Consider the following 19907-nt stretch of genomic DNA (forward strand, 5'->3'; position numbering starts at 1 on the left):
ACACAGAGGAGCCCCCCTACCCAGGGTGGGCTCTCAGAATGATGGGCAAGAGTCACCCCTGACCGGGCGACTCCAGGGGCATCTCAGTGCCTGCAAGGTGGGTGATGTGTGGGGTAGGCAGGGGCACCACCTCTACTCTGAGCTTCAAGACCCTCTGTAGGTGATGGGGGGGAGCTCTGGGTGTGTCCCACACAGCCTTTCTCACCCCCTCTTCTTAATCAGAACCCCAAGAACCATCTTCATGAAAAAGCAGTTTAGCAAACAGAGACCCCAATTTTGTTTTCAGGAGAGAAATGGGATCTGATTCAGAATCAGAGACAAAAAGAGAAGCCCAGGGAGAAAGGAAAGGATGGGAAGGATATGTTGGTAGCTGTTCATTCAGACTGTGCCTTGGTTGGAGATGATGCCTGTTTGCTCATAATTATCCTATATTTTCCAAATTTTATGTAATTAACATGTATTTGTAACCAGAGAAAATTAAGAGATCTTTTTTAATTTTTTTTTAACATTTTATTTTTGAGAGACAGAGTGCGAGTGGGGGAGTGGCAGAGAGTGCCGGAGACAGAATCGGAAGCAGGCTCCAGGCTCTGAGCTGTCAGCACAGAGCCCGACGTGGGGCTCGAACTCACAAACCGTGAGATCACGACCTGAGCCAAAGTCGGAGGCTTAACCGACTGAGCCACCCAACTGCCCCAATATATAAAAGCAGAGCACTAAATGGAATGAAATAACCTCTGTGCCCCCTCTTTGAGGATATACCCAGCCCTGCCCTCAGAATGTTAAAAGTCAGGGCCATGATTCCTGCAAAACCACTCCTGAGTCTAGACACACTCTCAGGAGCTTGCACACACAGCTGCTCCCAGCCTTCCCCACCTCTCACACACACTCATGTGTACACACCACACACACATGCACATGCACTACCCCATCCCCAGGCTATGGATCTAAAACCTACACAAAGGATAGGCACACAAACCAAGAATAAACCATGGAACTAATTCACAGGAGCCTATCTCCTCCTCGCCTGGATCACCAGAGAGGAGTTCAAGAGGCCAGGCACGTGCTCACATGGGACCCTCCTCACCCCGAGATGGGTGCTGACCTAGGAGCCCTACGAGGCTGAGTGGACAGACCTGCTTATGTATACATTTTGGACCATCTCTAGAATTGGCCACTCCTGACAGAAACCAAACATTTCTAGAACCCTGAAAAACGCTCCGCCGTGAGTTTCAGCCCAATGACAACATCAGAATGAGTGTGAAATGACATTTCTAATGTGTGGCAGACTCATACCAGGAAATGAGCCGATGATGGTAAGCAGGCTCATCATGTACAACTAAGGAAGGGGATGGAAGGGACCAAGACAGAAGCCGGATCTCACAAGAGCGGATTTGAAACTGGGGAGGAGGCCTCAGCTGGGTCCAAAGTCAGGACCTAGTGAGCTCCGCAGTGGGGACCATGTCACCATGAGCACGAAACAGTCTGCTGAGAAATATGGGTTGGACAAAGAGGAACCAGGAAAAATCCAAATTCTGCCAGACTTCTTGTCCCTCCAGCCCCCAGAGGGCAGAGACTTCTACTCATCTGGGGAAGGGGAGAAGGGATGTGAGCCCAGCCAGAATTATCTGGCACACCATTTGGAACTCGTATCCATTGCCTCCTGGATATGCCTCAGCATGCCTTGTCCTCTCAAGTGCCAAGGGGTATGCAGGAAGGACGGAGGGAGCAAAAGATTTCCTGATCAACCAAATATGATCAATGGATCTCAGAGAAAAACACAATACAAAATTGGTTTTCCCCAAGTCCCCCATCAGACACCATCAGACCCGGGCTTCCTGGAGACCAGGACTGGTCTCCCTGCTGGCCTCAAGGTTCCTTGAGAGTAGGACAATGTCTTCTCAATCAGACAGGGAGCTCAATGAGGGCAAGGTCCATGCCTCCTCCATCAAAGCAAGCAGGTCTCACTTCTTCCTTCTCCCGGCCCACCTCTGAGGCCCTGACAGCCCAGGCCCTCCTCGTGTGGACACGCCTCCAGGAGCCCAGATTCCAGCTTCCCACCCTTTGCCTGGCCAGCAGCTCTAGCCAGAGTGGCCACGTGCTCCCACAAAGAGCGCAGACCCTGCACTGGCTCAGACCCCAGCCCCGGTTCACTCGTGTCAACGCCGGGAGGACGTCCAGACTGGGCCTCCTCACCGTCTGCCTCTGGCTGTGCTTGTAGCCAGCAGGACTCAAAATAGTCCCTCCCCATCTGAGTCTGTAGACATTTTGAGGGCAGCACACACAGAACGGAAATCCTGCTGGGCAAGCCCTGCACTTCCCTGCACAGACTCAGACAGCCCACTGAGGGGGCGGAAAACAGGAGCCAGGATTGGGTAGCCTGGAGTTTGGGGCTAATTATCTGCCTAATTCAGCTACAAACACCCACCTAGGCCAGAAGGCACTAGTATTAAACGTAGTTGAATCTTGGATAGGGCCATCCAAAATTTCCACTTGGGTTTTCCCAGTCTAGAGAAGCTCCTTCTTAGACCCATTCAGAGAGTAGGCAGGCCATCCATCCATCCATCCACCCACACATCCACCCATCCAGGTAGCCTTCACGGAACACCTCCTTTAAGCCAGTCCTGTGCTGGGCATTGATGTCACACAAGAAATGCGCCCCAGTGACTGCCCTGAACCTGGTCTGGGGAAGGTGCTGACACTTGCAGAGACAATCAGGACCTAAAGAAAAGGCAGGGACCAAGATGCAGACAAGACTTGCAGGCAGAGGCGGTGGGGAGGGAGCCAGGGATGAATCCTGGAAGGAAGTGACCACACCTAAGCTGAGTCTTAAAGGATGACCAGGAGAAGAACAGAAGGTATCCCCGGTGGAGAGGATGGTAGGAAGAACCCTAGAGAGTCACAGAGGTGGGAGAAACAGAGATCACGGTACCGGTGAGGATTCTTAGCATCAGAGAAACCATAGAGCAAGACCTCGTCTCAGCTCAGCAGCAGCTAGTCCCAGGCTCACAGCAGAGATGTTCCCGTGGAAGTGGCAAAGGTAAAAGGTGCACGAGTGAAAAAGAAGCAGAAATCAGCCCTGCGTGTCAGAGGGAAGACCCGTGACAGGGCAGCTTGGAGGATCCTGAGCCCACCTTAGCACCCCACCCAGTGTGTTCTCTTGCTCCCAAGGCCAGTATTTGTTTGGTGGTTTAAAGAAATGAGACCATCCCAGAAAGGGATGCCATCTCTGGGTGAGTAAACAGGCCAAGAGCCCGAGGACACAAGTACTGTCTACACAGGCTGGAGGCTCTGCCTCTGGGCAGCTGGGAAGCTCTGGGAAGCCAGCCCCAGATGCCAGGGGAGTGACCAGCATCATGCAAAGCCAGGAGAGGGGTGACAACCTGGAACAGATGCAGGTCAAGGCTGGTGCTCACGGTGAGGCCTTTCTTCATCTCCACTGTGGGAAGGACTGGGTGACCTTGGCCCTACAGGAACTAGAGCAGCCCAGGGCCCAAGGTGGGGAGAAGGCCTCTTGCTCAGTAAGAGATGCCACAGACCTCCTGCCATTCTGTTTGGCACTGGAGTCTGGGTCACCAGCTGGCCCCTAAGTTGCTGAGTACCTGGCAAAAGGATGCCTCTTACCTGCCCACAGGGTTGGATTCCCTTGGAATAAGATTCCCCTCCTGCCCCTTTCTCTCTCTTTTCCTAGAGTTGGGAGGAGGGGGATGGGGCAAGAGGGACTATTGGCTTGAACACAGACCCCTCTTCTTCAGCTGCCTCCAAGGTGCCACCAAGCATGAGCCCATAGATGAATCTACCCATAAGGAGGGTTGTGGCTGAGGTAAGACAATGGGGCTGGAGCACCCCTAAAACTGCCTGGTCACTCCCTCCCCTGTCTTCCTTCTCTCTTATTTGCTGCCCCCACCATGATTTCCTGAGTAATCTGCAGGGAGAGCCCTCAACACAGCCCTCTAGGTAGAGGGACCATTTTTTTTTCATGCTTTGTGGAAAATGATTGGGTCTTACCCAGGAGATCACACACACAGACTTCCCCAACCCCTCCACCCCACTCCTGACCAGAATGAAAAGTTCGCATCTGGGTTCCTCCACCTATACAGTGTCTAGCCACCAGGGAGAGAGATGTCCGATAGAGGCTATGTGATAAGGAAGGGAGGGGGAAGGGCAGCCAAGGCCAATGGAGCTAGCATCTCTCCCAGGGGGCCCAGTTCTCATCTTACCTGGATGGGGATGAGGGGCTCCTTATCATCAATGTCAATGAGCACGTCTTCCCCAGGACTGAGTAAACTCACGTCATCTGTAGGGAAGATCAGTGTCCAGGCCCGGAAGGGGCTGGCTCTCTCAGGGGGCTCGCCCCTCTCCAGCCACAAGACTCAGCCAGGATACTGAGCCAAAAGGCCCTCAGTCTTCCACACTTCTCAATCTGTGTCTTTCTCCTCCTCCCACCCAATTCTTCCCTCTCCTGTCTCTGTCTCTCCCACCTTCCCTCACATTCTCTGTCTTCCCAGTTCTCTCTCTCCCTCATCATCCCATGGAATCCATGCCTTTCTCTCTCCCTCAACTCTTCCCCTACCTCCTCCCTTTGCAGCCCTGGCCTCTCAGTAGCCCAGACCTAGGAGATGCCCCGAGGAAAGCAAGATGTCCACCCTTCTGGTCAGCTGAGCAGAAATGACTTCTCACTCACATCCTGCTAAGAGGAGGGCCTCGGGACACATCTCACCTGGGAAGCCCCACCTGCCCCAGCCCCTCTGCCCTGCCCTCTCCATCAACAGCCTCACCCCTACCTGGGCCGCCCTGTGGGGACGGACTCTCTTCAGAGTACTGGTCACACATGAAGCTCTCCAGGGAGCGGACGGTACACTGGCCCACCACAGGCCGGCGGCCAAACTGGCGGTTATCAATGACCTTGATCACGATGGGGGGACAGTAGAGCTCCTCCCTGGGCAGCATCTGGGCAGAGCAGGAGGGAAGCGCTGGACAATGGCCTGAACCCACCTCTGGGAGGTTTCGGAGGAGGGGGGCTCTCCTTCACAGGACAAGCTCAAAGAGCAGAGAATGACCATAAACCCACTCATAACCCCCAACAGCCATAAATCCAAAGTGGTGGTTGGCCAAGCCCAGGAGCTGACCAGAAGCCACACACCTTTTCTGTCTGCCTCCTGAATGCTGTATGCAGAGGCTGACTTTCCCCCACAGCCTTACCTTCCAAACACATCTAGCTCAGCCCAAAGTTACAACAAGTCTACTTTCCCTGAACCTTCACTGGCTGGGGAGGGGAAGAGGGGAGAAGTTGGCCCAGGACTCAACATTTCTTGCAGACAGTCCCCCCCAAGTGGATACTCAAGAGTTGGCTTACAGACCCAGATTCTTCCCCCTCCCAACCCCAGCCCCAAAAGCACTTTGAACACAACTTGAAATAATTTATATGCTCTCCTTCGGTGGCGGCTTTGGCTCAGCCAAGAGGAGGCTCCTGTTGACAGCCACTGGGCCTGGAATTTCTACAGTGCTTTCATCTTGTAAACCATTTTCCTTTCCTCAGGCTTGCCTTACTCCGGCCACTAGGCCCAGGCAGCCCGGGGAGCTGCAGAGGACTGGGGGCCTGAGGGCCATGGGGGTGAGCCCACAGCACGGCTGGGGGAGGACCCAGTCAGGGAGGGTTTGGAGGAACCATGGAAGGTCAGTCCTGGCAGGCCCCTGGGGGGAGCTCCAGTGGGCTGAGACCTGCCCTGAAAGGGAACAGTGGGTCCCTCTGTGCATTCGGGATCTGGGCAGGAAGGAGCAAGCTGACCCCATCTGTGCTGCTCAGAGGCTTCCACTCTTCCAGTGAGGAGAGTGTGAGCTCTGCTTCCCCATTTTCACAGACGAATGAGGTGGGAAAGATGCCATGACCTACCCAGGATCCCACAGGGAGTCAGAGCAGACACCCGAGCTGCCCAGGGCCCTGAGGAAAAGTCTAGGCATCGGGACTCAGGAAGGAGATAATAGGGAGGCCAGGCTTACCACTTCCATGAAGAGGGTACAGATGTCAAAGTTGGGGTTCTTCCGAAGGTTCTTGATGACACAGGACTGCACGGTCTGGCCTCCACACTCCACCACAAGGCTGGGAGAGGAGATACTGGCCAGCTGGTAACTCTTCATGTTCCGCAGGCCCCATGCCAGGATCTGGGGACACAGAGCGAGGAGAGCAGCTGGAAAAGGCCCAGGAGAGGCTGGGGGCAGGAAGGGAAAGGGCCAGGCTGCCTCCCCACCCCCCGCCCCAGAGCCAGGCTCACCTCTATGGCGGTACGCTGGAGCACTGGCTTGATGTTCTGGGGAACCATGTAGATGTTGGCCTCCCTCTGAGGTGGTGGGTACGGCAGGTCCGTGTCCTCCGACTGCAGGGGACGGCAGGTAGAACAGAGACAACAGTGGGAGGAAGGCCAGGGCAGAGAGATAAAAAAAGGGAAGGACAGTCGGGGCCGAAAGAAGGACATGCACGGACAGACAGAAACAGAGGCAAAGGCACACAAGTAGGCCAACGGGCAGGCAAAAATGAGAACACTGAGTCAGTTTTTGCCAAACACCATATTCTCCAGGATCACAATTTGAGCAGCCTGGCCCAGGATTCAGGTGACCTTGTTTCAAATGAACCCCAGGCCACCCCTCCTCCATAACGCAGGCTCTGATGCATCAGTGAGCTGCTCAGGGTCTCCCCATCCTTGACACACACGACCATGCGTGCACACACGCACACATGCATGCACACACACACACACACACACACACACACACTGCCCACTTTCATCCTGGCACGTCACGTCCACGCCAGCCCCTCTTAATCCCAGAGAGGACCACGTATCCTCCTGCTAGCCTGGTTGTCTTGCCTCCAGGCTCAGACCCTCCCGACATACCATCCACCCTGGTGTCCCATCTCTGTCTCCATCCCCCACACCACACCCTCCAGATACCTGCCAGCTCCACACCCCCACCTCTCGCCTCCAGCCACCTTCAGGACAGAACACTTGCTCCGTGAGCCAGAAAGACAATTCACAAACAGGAGAAGGGGACAGAAGTGGCCATCATCCACAGGCACTGAAGGGAGCTGCTGGGGAGGCTCCTTCACCACTATAGACCATAGATGAAAACAGCATGTGTCAACTCTGCCTATTAAGGGTTTGCCAGAGAGACTTGGGCAAGAATCCTCAGTGATCACGAAGAAATACACGAGGAAGCAGCTGGGGCCAGGCAGGCACGCATATACCGCTGTGGATTAAACAACTACCAAGTCTCACAATGGTTAGGAACACAGGTTCTACTCCACCAACTACCGAGCTAGCTAAGTTATTTCATCTCTCTCTGTGGCTCAATTTTTTCATCTATAAAATGGCTATTAAAGTTGCCAACCTCTAAAGATTAGTGTGAGGCCTGAAGAAGTTAACACAACCCTTAGAAGAATGGGTTCAGGCGAACCCTCAACAGGTCTACTAGCCCACGTGGCACCTTTGTGACAATTAAAGAAAGATGTCCCTTTCTTAAGACTCTTTACTTCCATGTCAGAAAATCGTCGTATTTTCCTGGTTTATTAGAACAAGACACTTTACTGCCACCTACTGGAAAATTGTTATAATAAATACAAATACATGATATCTGCCCTGGAAACTGTCTCTCTTTAGACCCAGTGCCCTTGTGCAGTGCACAACCTACACGTCCATACAAGAAGGCCTTGACACTCAGGAGATGTTAACCATAAATAAAAGGACTATGCCGGATACTTTAGAGCTTGCCTTGTGTAATCTCATTTAACAAACAATAGAATCACTAGATTAATCCGCTAAGACTCTTGCTTTGGGCTCCTTCTCAAAGGATGGTGCATCCACGTACAAATGCCCTAACATAGATGGTGGGAGCAGCTGGAGCACTGAAACACATTGGCTTCCTCCTGCCACAACCAACCCCAGCTGTCACTCTTGCCTGGTGACACACTGATGACACTACACTTCCCTGACCTGCAGCAGTAAGAAGTTCATTTCTAGAATCAGACAGACCTCAGTTCTGGTTCCAGCCCTGCTGCTTTCTAGCTGTTTGACCTTGGGCAAATTACTCAACGTCTGTGACTCATTACTCTCATATGAAGATCTGGGATAACAATACCCTTACGAGCTTGCTCCAACAATTCAATAAGAGAACAAACATAAAGTGTCTGGCACCCAGGAGCTGCTTAGTAAACTGCAGTGCCTGTAAGGATTACATTATTGTGGTCGGTACCATTGTGTTTACCATTAGTGTTCTCGATCTCCCAGGGTGACTCGAGGAGAACCAAGCCACCAGAAGCATCTCTCAGAATGACACTGGCTTCCTATGTATCCCTATGTCATGGGGCATAAAGTGAAGGAATTCACAGTCTTGCTCCAAACCTTCAGTGCAGGTGGCGTGACGTAGGAAGCACCTACATTTGTAGACTGGCTGAGAGACGAATGCTGTCGGGAGGAGGGGTGATGTGTGCTTCACCCTGGAGGCAGGGCCCTTTAAAAGAAGGGTTTTTCCTGAAGGCCTGCTCATGGTCTGTTCGTGGCCTGCTGAAGGCTGATGCCCACTCCAGTGTGGGAGGGGGGCGCCCAGGGGTAAAAACCCAAGGACAAAAGGAGCAAAAAGAAGGGATCAGGGAGGCAGAAAGAGCAAACCTTTCTCACGTGCTTGTAACATTCTCCTGAATCACCAGGAAAACTCATTAATATATTTCCCTGCCCAGAGCATTCCTCTCCAGGCCCCCAAACTCTGGGCAGTGTCCCTCCGATTCCTGTTTATCCTTCATTTCCTTATGCCCTCTTTCCTCCCGGCTCTGTTGAGCTCTGTGGTGATGCTCCTCTCTACACGCTGAGACCAGGATCCCCATTTTCAGGAACCTGTTTACGAGGAGGACAGGAAACAAGAACCTCCAGGAGGCTAGGCTCCAGTACCGTTTGGAGGAGGCCCTGGAGGAAGAAGGCAGGTGCACACAGCTGTGGAGCGCCAGGCCCGGCGGAAGCAGGAGGGAGAAACAAGCAGAGACAGTGGTTAGAGGTGTGTCCGCGGGCAGCTCCTTCGGCATGGCGTGAGGCCACCGTTCTCATCCCAATGCTATCCCCGTCCACCTCACTGTCCCCGGGGGTCCAGGGACATCTTTGCTCCCTGCCATTTGTCACCAGGATCCCTGCCTCTGCAGCCCATCCTCCACCCCCCGCCCGGCCTGCATGCCGCCACCATGGTCTTCTGCCCCCTCCGCACTGTGCACACTTCACTGCCCATCCCCGCCCTGTGGAGTTATCCCTGTACATCTACACCTAAAGGCTCTCTTGTTCCCCGACCCTGTCCCATCCTGTCCCCCACAATTCTTCACACTATCTGCTGGATCCTTCCCTTCCCCATTTAAAGATGGTCTCCCAGATCCAGCCCCAGTAGCTCTCTGCATCTTCAGGCAGCCTCCCTCCCTTCTCCTCTCTCTCTCTGGAAAGTTCTGCCTCCATCCACTCCCTCTCAAGTTCGATTCCACGAGGCCCTCTGCCCAGTGCACTCAGCTCTGCCCCCTGCACCCCTGCCTTGGAAACTTCTCTGTCCAAAGTCAACAACAACCTGCTTGTAGCTCAGCCCAAAAGGCCACTGGCAGGCTCCTGTCCTTCCCACTCCCTCAGCAGCATCCTGCCAGCTGACCTCAGCCTTCTTCCTGAAGCCATCCCTCTGGTGCCTTTACACTGCCCCTTCACCTTCTCCACCCTCACCCTCTGCTGACTGAGTCTCCTGTGCCCAGCCCTCTCCTGGGCTTTCTGTCCCCAGGCATCTCCCCTAAGCCCAGGACCCATATCCCCAACCTCTTAGAGCTCAGTTCACCTGTGCACCCTACTGGCCCCTAATGCTGAACTGGTCACAAACTGGATTCTCTAACTTTCCCCTCAAAACCTGCTCTCTCAGAAACCAGTCCCACCATCCACTTTGACAACCAACCAAAAAGCCCCATGCCACCTTGGCTGTCTTCCCCCACATCACGGTGCCCAATTGACCACCTGGGGCCTTGGGGATTCCGTCTCCCAAACTTCTCGCATACTCATCCACCCGTCTCCTTCCCTTAGTTTGCACCCTCACCCTCTCTTGCCTGGATTCACTAGCATCCCCCTAAGTGGTCTCCTTGCATCTGGTTTTGCAAATCCCTCCCAAGAGCCAATGCATGCTGTACTCTGCAGCCAGCGGGAACTTTCTAAGAATGGCATTCTGTTTAGAACCCGTCCAATATTCCCCAGCCACTCAGGATGAAGCCCATACTCCTCGGCATGGCCTCCAAGACCCTCATCTTCTAGTTCCTTCTGACTTCCTTGGTCTTGCCTCCCACTAGATAACCTTCCCTTCCGGGGTCCCGGACAGTGATGAGCCACTTCCCCGTACTTGCTCAACCCGGCCCTTCTGAACACTAGCAGGTTGCAGGAGGCAGCACGCTCTCTTTACCTTTGAGGCTTGGAGTTGCTGGTCCCTCTGTCTGAAATGCTCTTCTGCCCACTTCATGTGGCTACATCCTACTCAGACTTCAGATCTCCATTTAAATCTTCCCTGGTGTCTTGAGCTCAAGGTAAGCTTCCACAGCAACGTGACTCACTCCCATTGAAAGACCACCACCCTGTGCCATCTCTGTGTTAAACCAGCAATTCTACACACAGGGACCACAGCTGAAATCTCCATCCCATAACTGCAGGACTATGAATGGGTAATTGAGAGGAGGGAGGGCGGGCAGAGGGGCGAATGGGTGGGTGGGTGGTTGGATAAAGAAAGGACTCTGGCACACCCTCCCCTCCTTCCCAGCACTCCTATCTGCACCAGCCTGCTTCATGGGTCCTCACCAACCCCCTCCCCAGTGCCTGCGTGTGGCTCCCTCTGAACGGCTTCCCATACCACCCACCTTCCTGAATCTAACACATCTTTCAGGGCCTCGTTCAAGTTCTCCGTCCTCCAGAAAATCTCCCAACCACTCCGGAAACTTCTTACCACCCTACTCTCTTACTTCTTTTACCTCTAAGTGACAGTGTGGCCCGGTTTCCCAAGGCCCTGGCTGGTCTCTGACACCTCACTGTGAGAGAGTCCTATGGCCCTGGCCAGAGGGTCAACTCCTGAGCCTACGTTTCCCAACCTTCTCCTGGTCTGGCTGACTTGAGGGGTTCGACACCTCCTTCCAGGAAAGTGATTCTCAATGTGGCTGGGCTTCAGTGATCCTTACCACATCTGGGGAAGCATATCAGCACTGCCAGGCAGGGATAGATGTAGACTTAAAGTGTTACCAGGACATCCTAATTCACTGTCCTAGGTGAGACAGGGACTCTGAGGACCACAGACCTCAAGGGCAGGCATTCAAAGCCTAATTAGACGAAGTCACATCTGACCAATCCCTTCCTTGCTTACCCTCCCCACCCACCCTGAATGCAGGGCAGCCCCAGGACTGCCCCACGGATGGGTGTGCAGGGAGGGTGTTTACCGAGCTGCCTCAGATCAAGAGGACAAGGACCCAAGGATAGGTGAGGCTCACTCCCCCATCAGAGCAAAATCTACCCTTAAGCCCCCTTCAGTCTATCTGTCCAGCAGGCCAGCTCAGGACAGAGAGCTGAGGACAAGCCATGAGGGGGACTTCCTCTCCCAGGTCCTAGGGCCACCACACTAGACAGACATTCATTTCCAGGGCAGGGTTGAGGGAGGGGTTGAGCTCCCCCAGCCACCTAGGTTGTCCTGTTACCAGTAGCCCATAGACTGCCCCCCCACCTGACCCAGCAGGGTACAGTCAGAGGACCCTCTGGACATTCAGATCCCGGTTCCTCGGGGAGGGGAGCCCCAGGCGGGGGCAGTCAGGCATGCTGGGAGGGCTCCATTGTCTGCCTGCCCCACCCAGCTCGTTAGGAACAACATGTTGCTCTAATTACACTTCCCAGGAAAAACAGTGTTTTAAATTAAGGCCTTGGGGGAGGGAAAGGGGGATGGGGACCACTGGGTTTATTTTCCTGATTGCAAAACACCAAAATTTTCCTTCTAGTGGATTTGGGGGTGCGGGAGAGTACCTCATATACATCTCAGATTAAAAGCCATACCCGGGATTTGGAAGGGGATACAGTGACATCTGGTTGGCCCCCTGAGCCTTCAGTGAAAACATCCACGGAGCATGCAGTCCCTTCTCCCAGGGCATCCCCTGCCACAGAGCAGGACAGAAGAAGCAGAACCAAGCGTTCTGAACCACGCCCCCTTCAATGGTCAAGTCTGCAAGCCCCAGCTCACCCCAGGTGGGATCTCTCTCTCTCTGCACATGCTACACATCCTTGGGGCCCCTGGTTGCTAAGGAAACCGCCACCTCTTCTGCTGCCCGTGCGTGCACGTGTGTATTCTTGCGCGTGTACACACTCGTACACACTCACACGTGCATGTGCACGCTCTCCAGTTCTCAGGAAATCTAAAATTGCAGTTTCTTTGAACTCATTCCCCTTGGCAGCACGGACCGCCTTTGTTCTCCAGACGAAAAGGAAAAGAAACGAGACAGAGGGCTCAGAAGAGGTGGGGAGAAGGAGGGAGACAGGGAGCCAGAGGCCAAGGAGCAAACAGAGGAAGAGGGAAACAGGAAGGGAGAGCAGGAAGAGGGGAAAGTGGGCAAGGCTCAGGAAGAGGGAGGATTCTTACTCTACTCTGGCAGAGAGACAGGGGAGCTGGGGAAGGAAGTCCTCCCCTCACCCAAGCTCTCTGCAAGGACCCAGGTCTCCCAGACTTCACCACAGCCTCAAAGACACAAGACAAGAGACCCACTTCCCCACCAGAGCCCCCCAGAGAGGGCTGCTCCAGATGGGCATAAAGCCTGGGGGAGGGGAAATCATGTCAGCCAACAAACCGGCCCCAGGCAGGGCCAGGCCCCCAGTTCAAGACACCGCCACCTAGCCCCCTTCCCCAAACCCTTCTGCCAATCCTTGCTTCTGATGCTAGCTCAGCATCACCTCCTCCAGGAAGCCATCCCCACTGTCCTCCATCTGCTCTGGGAGCCATCGGCATAGCACGGACACATGTCGTTCCCAGACACTCCCACACAGGCATGGGATGCACTGGCCAGAGGCACTCCCCACCAGAAAGGCCATCCTTAAACCATCCTTCAGAGTCACAAAAGCTTTCGAGGGCTCCCGTGGCCAGTGGCCCAGAATCTAAGCTGCCAACGGGCCTTTTCACAACCCTCAGGGAAAGCAGGAACACTCTTCACAGGGATCAGGCCGGGAGCCTGGAGGGTGCTGAATAGGGGGGATACAGGCAGAAGCTCGGCCACAGCAAAGACGAAAAGCCTGCTAAAGCGTCAGGCTTCCCGTAGGACAGCAGCAGCAGCCGAACTCACCATGCTACCCCATCCCTAGGGACCCTTAAAACTAAATAGGACCCAAGACCTTGGCATGAGGCTTAGCCTATAAGTGCAGGCAAAGTGGCTGAGCTATGGAGCCCCCAGGTTGGGGTAGGGGCCCCTGAGAATGAGGGGATCCACAAGATCATCTTCAGGAATTGTTCCCTGGACCAGCTGATACTCCAGTCATCCTACTGGGCCTCAGACCCTTTGAACCTGCCGACTCAGCCCAGTCCTGTGCCGAGCAGACCCCCAAGATTTGCTCTCCTCTGGCCCTGCTGACCCACACCCCGCCTCAGTCTGTGGCCTGGCTGGCTCTGCAGCAGGACACTTGGCTCTCTTCGGGGTCTGGCCCAAAAGCGGCAAATTTTGATTTGCTTCCTGACAGTGAGACCACAGCCAGATCCCTGCTCTCGGAATCTGAGCCTTCACTGTTACATATTACAAATCCAGTTATTAAGGACTTTAACTTTTTTTTAATAACTCATCCCTGGGCTGGGTCTTCTTCAGAGCAGGCTGTGGGTTTTGGCCACAAAGTGCTCTCAATCAAGAGAAAGGGCTCCATGCTGCTTCCCTGGACAGGACTCTGCTCCCCTTTCCAAATCGGCAGTCTTTCGCAACTGCAGCCAGAAGCAGGAGGCTGCCTGTCAGGCCTAATTACGGCCAGCTCACTTGGCGGACCCCACCTCGGTCTGGGAGCAAAAGGAAGTGAGGTAAGGGGCGCGGGGCCTGCGGATCCCACATCCTGACCCTGCACTTCAAGTCCAAATTGCACTGAAAATGTCAAATGGTGTCCGCTCCCAGCCTGGGGATTCCCTGATGGCAGGAAGTGGCTGCCCTTTACCCAGTCCGTCTGACCAGGGCTCTCCTTCCTGTCTTCCTGCCCAGGCCTCTGCCCCTATTCACCCCTAGGACCTGCTCACAGATGTGTAGGAGGCTGTAAGGGAACGTGCTCCTCATCCCTCATGGCAAAGGATAGAGCCTTGCTTCCTCTGGAGGCAAACCTCCATCTTCTTCCAGAACCTAGGAATCCCCAACCCCACCAGCCCCTAAAGCAGCCAGGTCCTAAACTGGTGCTTGGCCCCTTGGGCCAAAGGCACGTTTCCTGTCTTCCTGCAACAATGTCTGGCTAATGCTACCTTCACCAGAAAGGCTTCCTTGACGACTCCGGCCCCTTATGAACATTTTATTCTTGAAAACACGCCATCTGGTACTCAGCCAGATGAGACTCTGTATTTCTGCCAGGAGGTCTGGGTGAATCCAGCCTCCAACAGGGCAGCAAGCCTCCTGGGGCCAAAATCATACCAGGACACAATCCACGCAGCTGTGGATCCACAGTGTGGGGAAGAAAACCCAGTCAGATCTCTGAATGGCAGACGCCCACTGGGGCACCAGGAACCCAGAAGGCTCTGGAGTACTTGTCCAGGGGCAGTCCTTCTCCTTCCCTCTGTCCCTGCCCACCTACTCCCAGCTACAGGCCATAGCTGTGAGGGTTCAGCTCACCTCTTCCAGGATTCCTGATGTATCCTGCACCTGGGCCACACCATGGGATAGTCCACATCCAGAAGATTGGGGGGGGGGGGGGGGGAAGAGAGGAGGAAGGGTAAAAGTTTACCATTAGTGATGAGGAGCACTAGCCTGGGGCAGAGATCCTCAAACCAGATGTCATCCTAAGAGAAGCCAACAGAACCCACTTCCCATCAAGGGTAAGGGTGATATGCTTCCAGCCATGCCCTCCACATGGTCCCTGAGAAAGAAGGGGTGATGGGTGTCGATGCAGAGACTGGTGCGAGAGGCCAAAGCATAAACCTCCAGCTCAGGCATCTCTAGAAGGGACAGGAGAAAGGAAAATAACAGATGGTGGGAAGGGTCCCAGACCCTGTGCAGCAGCCCCAGGAAGCAGACAGGCTGGACACCCTGGAGCTGCTGTTTCTACTGGAGCATGTGGACTTGGAGAGGCAAGAAGAAACAGCCCAGATCCCCAGGGACTGGCAGGCCTGAGGGCGGGAGCTTGGGCTGGACAGGAGAGGGAGAAGGAAAAAGACTAGAGGGGTGGGGGGCAGAAGCAGAGGGTAGAGTTGGGGGCAGGGGGCAAAGGACAGCCTGCAGGGTAAGAACTGTCTGCAAATCGCACAGGCTACCTCATAAGCAGAGAGGCATCCAAACGGAGCCTGCTTCTCAAAGCCGCAGCTGAGCCTGGCGGAGAATAGTACTTCCTGAATCGCATAAGCAGGGGTACCAGTAAAGGGTCTGCATTTTCTACCACGACCCCCAGAAGAAGAAGGGGGAGGAGGAATGAACTCGCCACCACTAGCAGAGGGAGGAAAACTGCATCATGGTGGAAATGAGGAGTTGGAGAAGAGTCTAAATCACAGCTTCAGGAACTCAAGCGTGCGTCGGAATCCCTTGGGGGCTTATTCACACACAGGTTCCTGCGCTGCACCCTCAGGGTTCCCTTTAGTAGGTTTGAAGTGGGACCCAAGAATCGGCATTTCTTACATTATGCCTGGTGAGACTGCGGTGAACACCACTGGGCTGAGCCGACAGTTTTCAGCCCTGGCTGCACATTAAAATCCCCTGGACAGCATGGAAGGATACCGGTGCCTAGGCCACTCCCCCAAGAGATTGTATTCTGTTTGGTCTGGGGTGCAGCCTGAGCATTGCTGATTTCTAAAGCTGCCCAAGGGATTCTTTTTTTGTTTGTTTGTTTAATGTTTATTTATTTTGAGAGACAGAATGAGCACGAGTGGGGGAGGGGCAGAGGGAGAGAGGGAGAGAGAATCCCAAGCAGGCTCCGTGCTGTCAGCACAGAGCCTGACGCAGGATTTAAACCCAGGAACTGCTAGATCATGACACAAGCTGAAATCAGGAGTCAGATGCTCAACCAACTGAGCCACCCACACCCCCCAGAAGGGGGTTTTGCTTCCCCATCAGGAAATCAAACCCTGGTCTCCCATGTGATAGACAGGGATACTCAACACTCTACTAATGAAGATGTTTATTTTTGAGAGAGAGAGCATGTGCTCAAGTGGTGGCGGGCAGAGAAGGAGGGAGACAAAGGATCTGAAGCAGGTTGTATGCCAATGTCAGTGCACCGCCTGATGCAGGGCTCGATGCAGGGCTCAAACTCACAAACCGTGAGATCATGACCTGAGCCAAAGTCGGATGCTTAACTGACTGGGCCACCCAGGCACCGTATCTAAAGCTGCCCAAGGGATCCTAATATGCCTACTGCTGAGAGCCACTGGGCTGGATGACCGTGAGGTCACTTCATTCAGAGAGTCTGTGATTCTTGGACTTCTCAGGGAAGAAGGGCAAGAAAGGCCAGAGCTGGGCAGGGACCCCACCCCCTGCCCACCTTGCCCCTGTGGTCCCACCAGGGCCTTCCCCTGCTTGAAGGCAGGACCGTAATCGTGTATGCCTGATAGCACTTCCTGACCCAGCAGGGACTGCAAACCAGGAGGCTGGCAGTCAGTTAAAGAAGAAAAGGTAAGGGGCATCTGGGTGGCTCAGTCGGTTAAGCATCCGATTTCGGCTCAGGTCATGATCTCGCGTTCTGTGGGTCCAAGCCCCGCGTTGGGCTCTGTGCTGACAGTTGGAGCCTGGAGCCTGCTCTGGATTCTGTCTCCCTCTCTCTTTGCCCCTCTCCTGCTCATGCTCACTCTCTCTCTCTCAAAAATAAACATTCAAAAAAAAATTAAAAAATAAAATAAAAAAGAAGAAGAAGAAGAAAGGGTAAAAGCAAGACTTACCTCAAAACCAGGAATATGGTGGATGGCCGGCTAGGGTGCAGAAAAAAGAGAGCTTTTAGTCAGGTGCCTTTCACCCAAGGCCCCATCACCCCCTCCTTTCTGCCCTGGCCAGGCAGACACATTTCCAACTGCAAAATGACACTCGTGGAATAGGTCAGTGATAAGGCAGCGCAGGGGTTTGCAGACTTATTTGGAGGACTAGGGACTCCTCAGAGGAAGCTGGAAGTGATGGGCGACTGCACGGGGAAGCCAGATGCCTCACCCAGAGTAGCCCGATTTCTCTCTGGCTGACACAGGGAGGTTCACATTGCAGTCAGAGCAAGTTTAGAGATATGGCTCTAAACCAAATGCCCTATTTCACAGCAGGGAAGTGGCCGGCCCTGGGTCACACAGCGAGGCCCTGGACGAGGCAGCACTAGAACAGAAGTCCTGCCCGGACCCTTCCATGGAGATGCCCCCATCACAATTAAGCTTCCCCAAACCAGATCACAGAGGTCCTACTCCCAGAAACCACATCGACTTATGACCCAGGGAAAAATATATCCAATGGCCAGAAGATTCAAACATTCGAACACAGTCCAGGTTCCAACATTCTCCCCAATAGTTAGATCATGTCATGCTTTGGGGTTTAGAAAAGATGGGCAAAACCCATCCTCAGCAGGTGGCCTGACAGCAGGTGGCTGTTGGGTGTTCCCCACTGAGTTCAGGCCCCTGGTCGGGGAAGAAGGATGTATTGCAGCCCCCTCTCCTCCACTGGGGCATCCTCTCCCTGTGCCCCCCAACATTCCCCCACTAGGTACTCCCTGCCTGGGCCTCCTGGATCCAGGCATGAACCAGCCTCACCTTCTCTCTCTGGATGAGCTCAAAAGAGGCCAGCAGCTCACCCGCTGGCTGGCTGCCCCTAATCAACGGGAACCAGGCCAGCCGGGGCATCCGTTCCAGACTTGGCTGACAGATGCAGCGTCCCATGAACTCGTCGGCACCCTAGACCCGGCATGGAGAAAGAAGAGTCAGCATCTCCCAGTCCGGGGCTCTGGGTGGCCTCAGAGCAATCACCAGACCTACATCTGGCCTCCTGAACTAGAAAGGGACTCAGGAGTCAGGGCAGCCCCCTGGTGCAGAATGGTGAGCTCTGCCCCCCTTAAAAGAATGTGGGGACAGCATGCAAGTGGCCTCCTGCCACTGTTGCTAGATTTGAATTCCCATCACGGTCGAATATCCCTCTGTCTAACTAGCCTTCACCTTGATTTCATTTAATCAAGCTCTGAGCCCATTAGAGACTAGGGTGGCACTAGCATTTCTCCAATGCCCTCAGCAGAGTAGGGATTCGACATTTCCAAGGGCTTTTGCCTCTCCTTTAAATTCCCCATTTCCAGCTGGGGAAACTGTGATCACTCATCAAGTTAAATGAGTCTTATTAAAATGATGTTTGGGGCGCCTGGGTGGTGCAGTCGGTTAAGCATCCGACTTCAGCCAGGTCACGATCTCGCGGTCCGTGAGTTCGAGCCCCACGTCAGGCTCTGGGCTGATGGCTCAGAGCCTGGAGCCTGTTTCCGATTCTGTGTCTCCCTCTCTCTCTGCCCCTCCCCCGTTCATGCTCTGTCTCTCTCTATCCCAAAAATAAATAAACGTTGAAAAAAAAAATTTAAAAAAAAAATAAAATGATGTTTTCATCTTATCATCCCTCTGCTCAGGCACCTTCCATGGCTCCCACTCCCTAGAGAATAGAGCCCACATCTCCTCCCGGCATGGAAGGCTCCTCATGGAGTCTGCTGGCCTCTGCTGCCCTGCCTCGTTCTCTCTGCACATCCCCCACTCCAGTCTGCTGGCCTCTGCTGCCCTCTCAGCCCCTGGCCTTCACATGGGCCATCTCCCCTGGCCGTACTGCCCTCTGCCCTTCTAAGCCGTCACCCACAGCCCTGCCCAAGCTTGGCCCTCTGGCGTGGTCCTCTGTGACCTCACTGGCCTGTGATTCTGGCCTTGTGATCAGCTTCCCCAAGGGGACAGTGGCAGGACCTGGGTCTTGGCCAGATGGTGTGGCAGCTCTCACAAGCCCTAGTGTCTTGCCCAAGGCCCTCATCTGGAAAGACCCAGAGTGGAATTGGAAGCCACTGCCTACAGTCACACCACTGCTGGGGACGTCCCGAAGAGCCATACCAGAGTGGCCACCAGCTCCTGCATGGACGCCCACACAGCAGGTGATAGCCCAGCACCAACCTCTCAGCATGAACAGCAGCCAAATGCTGGGAGTGGTCCTGGAGGCCCCTCTGGCCCTGGTGTTGCCCCGTTAGTTGCTGGGTCATGGAGAGGTTGTGGGGAGGGGATCCGGGGCAGCCAGGCCAGCAGGAGCTCGAGGCAATGGGTATTCACCAACAGGTATGGAGTTATTTGACTATGTTAACAATGCACACAGCCTCTGCTCTCCCCCAGGACCCTGGAGCCCCACACCCAGAAGCCATGGCTCTTCTCCCCCCCACCCAGAAGCCATGGCTCTTCTCCCCCGGTGAGATCCCTCCCAGGCACTGGCCTGCAGGGGAGAGGCAGGGTCAGAGTAACATTGTAAAAGAGGAGGTGGGATGCTATTGGAAGAAAGTGTCTGTGTGCTGCCGGCCTCCTGGCCGGCCCTGCTCTAGCACTTGCACCTGCTCCTCTGCCTAGTCCCCCCGCCCAGCACATCCCGGTCCTCCTCCCTCCCTCCTCTCCCTGCCCCAAAGGTGCCAGGCCCTGTGCTCTTTCCCAAACAGTCCCAAACAGACTCTTCCTCCAATTGCTCATTCCCCTCCCTGAGCCAAGGGAAGTGCTCGCAG

The 19907-nt window shown here is 54.4% G+C and overlaps 1 protein-coding gene across 23 annotated transcripts in view; it reads right to left on the bottom strand.

Annotated features, from left to right (window-relative positions):
• The window catches only part of DYSF (dysferlin), a 229649-nt gene that overhangs the window by 64166 nt on the left and 145576 nt on the right, over window positions 1-19907 (bottom strand). For 15 of the 23 annotated variants that reach the window (XM_086700880.1, XM_086700874.1, XM_086700878.1 and 12 more), the window contains 7 exons: window positions 17944-18084; window positions 17101-17130; window positions 14852-14881; window positions 6270-6371; window positions 5998-6159; window positions 4782-4947; window positions 4218-4294 (listed from right to left, as the gene is read on the bottom strand). In XM_086700880.1, coding sequence (XP_086557006.1) covers window positions 4218-4294; window positions 4782-4947; window positions 5998-6159; window positions 6270-6371; window positions 14852-14881; window positions 17101-17130; window positions 17944-18084 — 708 coding nt within the window. Of the gene's footprint in view, window positions 1-4217; window positions 4295-4781; window positions 4948-5997; window positions 6160-6269; window positions 6372-8933; window positions 8976-14851; window positions 14882-17100; window positions 17131-17943; window positions 18085-19907 lie in introns of all 23 variants that reach the window. The other 8 variants (XR_015249117.1, XM_086700876.1, XM_086700867.1 and 5 more) reach the window with 2 other exon arrangements.

The sequence above is a fragment of the Puma concolor genome, chromosome A3, assembly GCF_028749965.1.
Source record: "Puma concolor isolate L17-30 chromosome A3, mPumCon1.1.hap2, whole genome shotgun sequence".
NCBI classification, from domain to species: domain Eukaryota; kingdom Metazoa; phylum Chordata; class Mammalia; order Carnivora; family Felidae; genus Puma; species Puma concolor.